At 34.8% G+C, this 8843-nt stretch overlaps 1 protein-coding gene across 1 annotated transcript; it reads right to left on the reverse strand.

The window, feature by feature from the left end:
* Window positions 1-4818: 4818 nt before the first annotated feature.
* Window positions 4819-8170, reverse strand: LOC123218505 (putative receptor-like protein kinase At4g00960). The gene is made up of 7 exons (XM_044639978.1): window positions 7258-8170; window positions 6965-7084; window positions 6336-6457; window positions 6037-6247; window positions 5681-5918; window positions 5397-5547; window positions 4819-5321 (listed from the first exon to the last, which is right to left on the reverse strand). The coding sequence occupies exons 1-7, from the start codon at window positions 8039-8041 to the stop codon at window positions 4974-4976; spliced, it is 1974 nt and encodes a 657-aa protein (XP_044495913.1). The 5' UTR covers window positions 8042-8170; the 3' UTR covers window positions 4819-4973.
* Window positions 8171-8843: the final 673 nt, after the last annotated feature.

An 8843-nucleotide genomic window follows, 5' to 3' on the forward strand; every position in this document is an offset into this window, starting at 1 on the left:
TCTTGAGATTGAGATGTTAGAGTCCTATTTCATTCTGAATTCGCTTCCATAACAATATGGATCTTTCAAAATCTCTTATAACACACGTAAGGAAAAATGGTCAATCAATGAACTATTGACTGTATGTGTACAAGAAGAAAGGAGGTCGTTGATGGAAATTGGTGAAAATACACATATGGTTACACAAGGAAAGGATAGTGTTCCAATCTCACTTGTATGTTATGAATCGAATATAGTTGATGATTTTCATAACACATAATGAATTGATTCTGGTTCTACAGTTCTTATTTCAAATACATTACAAGGCTTTCTAAATCAAAAGAAGTCAATGACCTACGAACAGTGCATCTATTTAAGAAATAAGATACGTTCACATGTGGAAGCGATTGGAACATGCAAATTAGTTTTAGATATGGTTTTGCATTGGATTTACAATTAACTTTTTATATTCCAAGCTTTTTTAGAAACTTGATTTTAGTTTTAAAGTTGGATTTTCTTTACATTTTATGAAACATCATTTAATTTGTTTTATAATGCTTCAGCTATAGGAAATGGTTCATTATCTATTTGGTTGTTCCAAATTCATTTACAAAGCAATGTTTCATTTAATATAATGATGTTTATAATAATGTTGGTATTAAAAAAAGTGTTATGAATGAAAATTTCTCTATGTTGTGACATCAAAGATTGGGATATATCTCCATAAAGAGAATTAAAAGGTTAGTAAATGATGAAGTATTAGATACTTTAAATTTTATTGACTTTTACTTGTATGGATTGCGCAAAAGGAAAGTAAGCCGACAAGTCCAAAAAGGTGGCAGAACATAGACACTTATGATCAGAAATACTTCATCTCTTTTATTAATGATTATTCATAATACATATATCTTTACATGTTTCATAATAAGAACAAAGCATTATATGCCTTTAAGGTTTTTAAGACAGAAGTAGAGAAACAATGTGGAAAATAAATCAAGATCGTGAGATCAGATAGAGGTTTCCCTTGATTGTATCAAATCATCACCTTGGGAATCCACTTTTCAGGTTCATCTCGGCGCCTCAATGAGCCTTAAATCTCATTCAATAATCAATCCAATCTTTTATGTGTACAACATGTACATAACCAAGTTACAATTGTCCTTTTTTCTTATATGTACGATTGTACTCTTGGTCATACACGGGTGTACATGGCATTATTTTGGAACATAATCACTCTTATGGCTATTCCAAGCATACATCCTCAAAATCCACTAACTATAGACATGACACTCTATAGTGCACAAGCATAACTATTTGGAACTTTGGCATACACTGTCATCCTATGTTCCATAGGTGTAAATGTAAGAAAAAGAAGGACGTATGGGTGTACCTGTTTACTACACACAAACTTACCTCTTTTAATAACACATACGATCACTCTTAATTGTTCTTTCAGATGTAGATGCTTAAAAACAAAAGGAATACAGGCGTACATGTCTTAAATTCTAGCTAAAAAAAACTCTTTACTCAAAGAAAAGATCAAGCAAGCATGATGTATCATTTACAAACAAGAATGTTTATCAATTTATTATGAAAATATAAGGAAGACGATCCTACTTACATGGTTTTTGCAAGCAAGCAATGTTGTCATTGGTACTATTTTTTCTTACCTTATTCTTCTACTAGAAACCTTCATTGTTGGTTATCAGATGCTTTTCCTCTATCAAACAAACTCACTATCTCTCTCTATTTGAATGAAAGAAAGTAGAGAATCATGTTTCATTCTTTGCTAGAGATGACTTTGTACATTTATGCCTCTCTTCCTTCGATCAGGATTCCTACGTAACTTAGGAGTCTTGACATTTAATTGCATACGATCGTAGATTTTTAGAAGTATGGGTGTACATCCTTTGTTAAGATGTACAGACATGCATTTCTTGAGTGCACAACTGTACATCAGCCAAAATAGGTTTCTAGTTTTGATTTTAGGCCAATTTGACTGAAATTCAATATTAATCATATGAAAAGGATAATAATACCTTTGGAGCATACATGAGGGTGTTACATTTCTCCCCTCCTTATTCAAAATTTTGTCCTCAAAATTTGATTCGAACTACTTTGGGTGGCAATCTCTCATATCTTGCTTAACCTCCTAAGTAGACTTCTTAGCTTTTTGAGGCTTTTGACCAAAAGGATCTACTTGTTTCAAAGCACTTTTTCTAATCTATCTATTTACCTTACTAGTAGCTCGTTGTACACAAAGTCCTTGGTCAACTTTAACTCATTAGTCCTCAACATGTGGATTGGGTCTCTCATGTACTTGCAAAGCAATAAGACATAGAACACATTGTGGATATGATCCATGTTAGCCAACAAGACAATTCTATAGGCTTATTTGCCTTTATTGTGATAACTTATACAATTAACAAGTTGAGGAGGTTATCTTGTAACTTGTTGCACAAGTCATTGGTCAATTTTGGAGAGATCTTATCATTCATAACTCAAAATTTCCAAGAACCTATATTCTTAAGTTATTGTGAGGTGGTAAGCCTATTTTCAGTGCAATCATCATTCCTAGTTGATCAATATAGAGAAATGTTGGCAACATAGGCTATAAAATTTAATGCATTTTTGATTTGTTTTTCTCTTCTAACAGAGCATGTGGTCACCATGTCATTGTAATGTCTTTTTGTACTTTTCTTACAAATAAAACCAATTATTGATGTAAAATTTTGCACCGAATTGGTCTCCTTAACCTTTTCATTATAATGGTAATTTTTGTCCCTACATTATGACTGTCAACTTCGATATAGAGTGTTCAAATGTAACTCTTCTTTAAATGAATATTGAGATTTCATTCCTTGTCGTTAGTCCACTTTATGTAGTGAAATAGGCTAGGGTTAAGAGAATGTTATCCCTTATTATGGTAGTATTCAAGTTATGGAAGAATGCTTGAAGTGTAATTAAGGTTTGGTGCATTCTCAAACTCTCACCTATAAAGTTTAAAAAACTCAAACACCTACCTTTCTATTAAAATTCTCTATTAGGATTAAAGATAAAACCGTTATTAATAAAAAATATTTAAAAATTAAAATTTTATCTCATTTCCTCCCTCAATTTAAAAAACTAACAATTCCACTTATCTCTTCTTATGGGTCTCGCTCATATTTCTTTTTGTTTAACATGAAGACTTGTTGTCGTTGTTTGAGAGACGAAGATGAGTCTGAGATGAAAATCATTGCTTTTGTCTCAGACGAAGACTCGTCTTCTTCGTTTGCAACGAAACCAACAAAGGAGGGAGATGAGAGAACTCGAGAGGGAGAGAGAAGTTTGGAGGGAAAGAGAATGTAATCGGAGACAGTGAAGTTTGTCAAAAAGTGGTGATTGAAAAAATCAAACCTTAGGGGGGAAAAGCAACTTTTCAAAATTACGAGCAAGAGGAAATTGTTAGTTTTTTAAACTAAGGGAGAAAATGAGTTAGATTTTAGTTTTTAAAATATTTTTTGTTAAATCACAGTTTTATCCTTAATATTAACAAAGAATTTTAGCAAAAGGGTAAGTATTTGGGTTTTTGAAACTTTGTGGGTAAGAGTTTGAGAATTAATCAAACCTTGGGCGGGAACAAGTCTTTCTGCCTATTGTGGTCTTTATTCATTTCCTATTTATTTTTTTTCCCTCTTTAGATTCTCTATTGGCCAAACAACTATTTCCCACCCAAACTATGTTGAATTCTCAAAGTTCCCCCCATTAACTTGAAAATACTGTTTACCCACTTATTAGCAGTTAAAATTAATGGTAGTATGGGTAAAATTGTCATTTTATAGTTAATATTAAAAATAAACTTAAATATGATTTCATTTTCCCCCCCTAAATTTAAAAAAATAACTTTTCTCCCCTAAGCTAAGTTTGAAAAGATCGCATTTTCCCCCTAAAGTTTAGTTTCGAAACTCTTTCACTTTCTTCAGCGTCATCATTGGCCGTCTCTCCCTCCCGATGGTTTCACTTTTATCACCGGTCCCCCTCAACTCCACCCCAACCCATCCTACATCGAGAGATGACGTCTGGGAAGAGGAATCGTCTTCCCAGATGCGAAGACGAGTCATCCTCTGGGAAGACGATTCCTTTTCCCAGACGTCGTCTCTCGATGTCGGATGGGTTGGGGTGGAGTTGAGGGGGGCCGGCGGTGGAAGAGAAACCACAGGGAGGGAGAGACAGCCGACGATGGCGCAGGAGAAAGTGAAGGGGTTTGGAAACTAAACCCTAGGGGGGTAAATGCGATCTTTTCAAACTTAGCTTAGGGAGAAAATGTTAGTTTTTAAACTTTTAGGGGGGAAAATAAGATTAAATTTTCAGGGGTTAGGGTTCCGCTAAATTTAACCGGCCATGGGTGGGTAAACGGTATTTTCATAGTTAATAGGGGGAACTTTTAGATTTCAGCATAGTTTGGGTGGGAAATAGTCTTTTGGCCTTCTCTAATTGAAGAACAACTCTGTTTCCCATTTGGAGAGAAACACCCTTTAAATTGCTTGCTTGGCGTGCAAGCACACCAGTTAGGGTTCTTCGGATACTACATGAGTGTTTTATTAAGCAAAATACCACAAGCAAAACGGAAAATTTTATCTGAACTCCTTATGAATTGCTTCATTACCACGGCAATAATTTTCATCTAGCATATTAAACAAGTGTTTATGTTTGTAATTGCTTTTCTAGAAGATTTGACAAATAAATATTATTGAGTTTACTAATCTTCCTCCTAAGGCCCATTGGCTATTTGGATGAAAGAAAACAAATTAATTTAGATTTGAATAATGTGTTATTATGTAATTTGATAATTTTGAATTAAGATAAAATAACACCTAATTAGCATTACTCTAAGTGAAAATATACACACAGAAGAAAATGGTTTAGGAATTACTCTGTAAAAACATAAATTTATATGTATGCCTTGTCTCTCCTTTTTCAATAAAATTTTACACAAACATTTGTCCTCAAAACTACCGAGGATATGGCTCGGTAATTGAAGCCTCATTCACTGAAAGTGGCTTCGTTTCCCCTTCTGAATGTTCGGGTTTTGTCAACCTTGGATTAATGTCCCGTGAGTATGAGATGTCAGATTCTATGTTGCTGTCCATAAAAAACCCAGGCTGCTTGGGAACTGGGAGAGTTAAAGAGTTGCTATTAAGCATTAGAACAACTGAAGCCATGGTTGGTCTGTCTGCTACATTTTCTTGAACACACAGTAGCCCAATGTGAATGCATCTAATCATTTCAGGTCTTGAACCCGATCCCAATGTTGGATCTACAAGATTCAACGCTGTTCCTTCCCTCCAATTTCTCCATGCCTGTAACAATTTATCAATCGTTATAGTCCGTCACGCTTGCAGAAATACATGTAAAAATTAGAGGCTTATACTTACACAGCTAAGAAGGTACTCCACATGCCCCTCGTTAAGGAAAGAATTATTTTTCTGTCCGCTTACAATCTCCAAAAGTAACACGCCAAAACTAAAAACATCTGATTTTACTGAAAATTGCCCGTGCATTGCATACTCCGGAGCCATATATCCGCTGCACGATGACATCAATAATTATAATAATCTTTAATTGAATTGTAATGTTGGACGTTGTAATAATTTTGTGAGAAGTGTCAGGTAATTTCCTATATAATTTCAAGGAGAGTAAAGTGTAATATGATACTTACTAGGTTCCTACAATTCTGCTTGTATCACCTTGAGTTTGATCCATTTGAAACAATCTTGCCATGCCAAAATCTGCAATTTTTGGATTCATTTCTGCATCTAGCAAAATGTTGCTAGCTTTGAGATCACGATGAATTATACGCAATCGAGAATCTTCATGAAGATAGAGAAGTCCTCGAGCAATGCCTTCTATAATTTTATATCGCCTTTCCCAATCCAAATTGTGTCGTTTAATTGGATCTAGGCAGTTAAACATTTATTCAGCTTATTTGAAAACAAGAACAGATCCTATTATGTGGAAGCTTCATAACACAGAACAAAACAAAAAAAAAAAATATGCAGAAGTGAGTTTAATTACCAAATATGAAGTGATCCAGGCTTGTGTTAGGCACAAACTCGTAGATGAGAAGCCTTTCATCGCCTTCCAAGCAGAAACCCAGTAGCCTAACCAGATTCCTGTGTTGAAGCCTGGCCACTAATAATACTTCATTCTTAAATTCTAGATCTCCTTGTCCAGAATCTCTAGATAGTCTCTTTACAGCTACATCTTGTTGATTAGAAAGCGTTCCCTGAAAATTCAACAGAAAAGTTTATAGGCAGAAAATAAAAAATAAACTAATAATTTCCATAGTAATATATAGAATATATCATAATAACCTTGTACACAGCACCAAATCCACCTCGTCCGAGTTTATTTGCTTCAGAAAAGTCGTTTGTCGCAACTTTGATTGTGTTAAAATCATATTGCAAGGACTCTGCAGTTCTGATTTTATCCACAGCTTCAATAGTGGAAAAAACTTTCAGCGGAAATGCCATTCGGGTGTCTCAGTTTGAAAAAAAAAAAAAAAAAAACTTCTGATGAATGCATGACTGCATTCCAGAACTAACTATCTCAACAAAAATGCATTAATTCTAACTTCAAACCCTGGTTTTAGATGCTTTGTATAACTCTTCAGGGAGACAGTCAGAAAATCATGTAAATATAACATGGCCATGGGAAAGGGTAATTTTTTAATAAAAGTGAATTAATTGCTGCTCTGTATTTTTATATTTGGTTTTAAGGAAAACCGATATTGCAGTGTTAATTTATTTCAATCTTCTGTTTTGTATAAAAGTACCTGATTTCATGTCCAGCTAATTAGTGGTAAATAATTTGGAACTAGTACTCAATTTATTTAATATTTATTTTATAAGTATAGATAGAATTTGTTGTTTCAACGAAATTAAAATAATTAAACTTCAAATATATTGAGATGTATAAGAAATTAAGAGCAAGCTCTTCTTACTTTCAATTTTTTTCTTGGGCTTCCTCACTTTGAAGCAGATGCAGATGAGGATAAGAAATATAACCAGAGCAACAGCTGAGACAACAATGATTATGATGACGACAGTTCCAGAAGTGTTACCTGCAAAATCTTTTTCTTATCATATACCTATTTCATATAACTTTTCATATTAAATTTTTCATCACTGTTATAGATTCTTATACGCTAGAATGATATTAAATTTCCTGATGACATAAATCTTCAGATATTATGTGTGTATATATATATATATAGATGGTAAAATTAATCTGTACCATTGTTTTCCGGCGGAGGAGGCGGTGGTGCTTGATCGTCAGTTGTAGGGTTATAGAAACGAAAGTCCTCATACCTAATATTACAACTGGGAGCTACAACTCTTCCTCCTTTCTTCCCATCACAACAATTTGATATAGCTCCAATAATGGTGTCAAGGCAGTCATTGCAGCCCATATCGGTCAAGTCGGGAGTGCACTGAACAAGTCCATACAATGTTTTAAAATCGGGGGCAGATGCATTTGCAGTGGCGAACTTTTGAAGCGAACCGCCAGATTTAGCTTTATTTTTCAGGCTGTCCATTAATGTCTGCAGCACTTGATTGAATTCTTCCACACTTGATGCATTATTATTGTTCCGGATCCAAAATCGAGGAAGGACTTCTTTTCTGCCAAATATGGAGCGGTTTGAGTAGCGTAACATACATTGGCCATACCATCCAATAGCCTCCATTTGGTTGGGACAGAGCTGAGTGAGCTTATGTCGAGAATCATTGAGGCAACTACGGCAATCCTCTACTTTAACATCTCCTCTACAAAGAGCCATTGCGTTTACTTTGTCTGAGTTTTGTCCAACAGAAAAATTGTAGAATCCATTGGTGTTTGAAGAAACAGTAGAGAGGAGGGCATTGAGGTTTGCCTGGTACGTACTATTCGCTGTATAGTTACCTTTGCTGTTTTCGCAGAAGTAGTACAGGAAGTCTTGCTGGGCAATTGTGGGTTTAGCAATATGTAGAAGAATGAAACAAAGGAAAAGCATAAATCTTGAAGAGCCTGTTGTGATCATTCTGTATCTCTTGTGCAAAAATGCAAGAATTTTTAGTCCAGGCTGCAATGTTCTAATTAAGGCTGTTTAATTAGACAAGTTGCTTCTCCGTTAATGTCAGTCAAGTGACAAGTCAACGAATCAGGATATTAAAAGCGAGAATGGAATAGGCTGTCCAGTGGTAAACGACAACCAAGGAAATATAATTATAAAGAAACGCGTTTTCCCATGGACTTGTACTTAGAGATGACCAACCGATGGGTTGGGTCAAAACCGGCCTAAAAGGGTTCAAAGGAGTTGCCGAGAAAAACCGAATAGAACTGTTTATTATTGATTTATTTATTTAATTGTTTTGAGTTTTAAATCCCGTGTTATCAAGTGCACACCTAATTTATTTGTTTTATAATTGCCTCAAGCGGAAACTTCCCTCCGGGCGGCTACTATTTTTATTTATTTAAATCGACCAACAATGGCAATTTCACACCAGTCCCCTTCAAATTCAATGAATTAGAAGATGGATGACCTTTGCAAATGCGGCAGCTGCCATATTTTGACTGGAATTTCTGTTTCTTTTTTATCGACCTATTTCTTTTCTTTTTTTTTTTTTTTTTAAAGGAGAATTATGAAGAGTGCAATCACCAGACAAATCCATGGGCTTTTACTCATGTTAGAAGCACAATCAACAGCCCTACTATTGTTCGACCAGATCTGAACCAACTAGACCAAATCCAGGCCATGTCATCGGCGCCTCCAAACTGCATTGCTGGCTTCCCTTAAGCCAACAAAATTTCCTTTTCTTTTTCTTTGTTTTTTAACAAAATTT

Source organism: Mangifera indica, chromosome 6 (genome assembly GCF_011075055.1).
Source record: "Mangifera indica cultivar Alphonso chromosome 6, CATAS_Mindica_2.1, whole genome shotgun sequence".
NCBI lineage: Eukaryota > Viridiplantae > Streptophyta > Magnoliopsida > Sapindales > Anacardiaceae > Mangifera > Mangifera indica.

Excerpts from the sequence above, each read along its gene's own strand:
- LOC123218505 (XM_044639978.1), bottom strand. The coding sequence starts at position 8,041 with ATGATCACAACAGGCTCTTCAAGATTTATGCTTTTCCTTTGTTTCATT. Across the intron at positions 7,085-7,257 it reads TCCTCCGCCGGAAAACAATG|GTAACACTTCTGGAACTGTC; the intron begins GTACAGATTAAT and ends AAGATTTTGCAG. Across the intron at positions 5,322-5,396 it reads TGGAGTACCTTCTTAGCTGT|GCATGGAGAAATTGGAGGGA; the intron begins GTAAGTATAAGC and ends AAATTGTTACAG.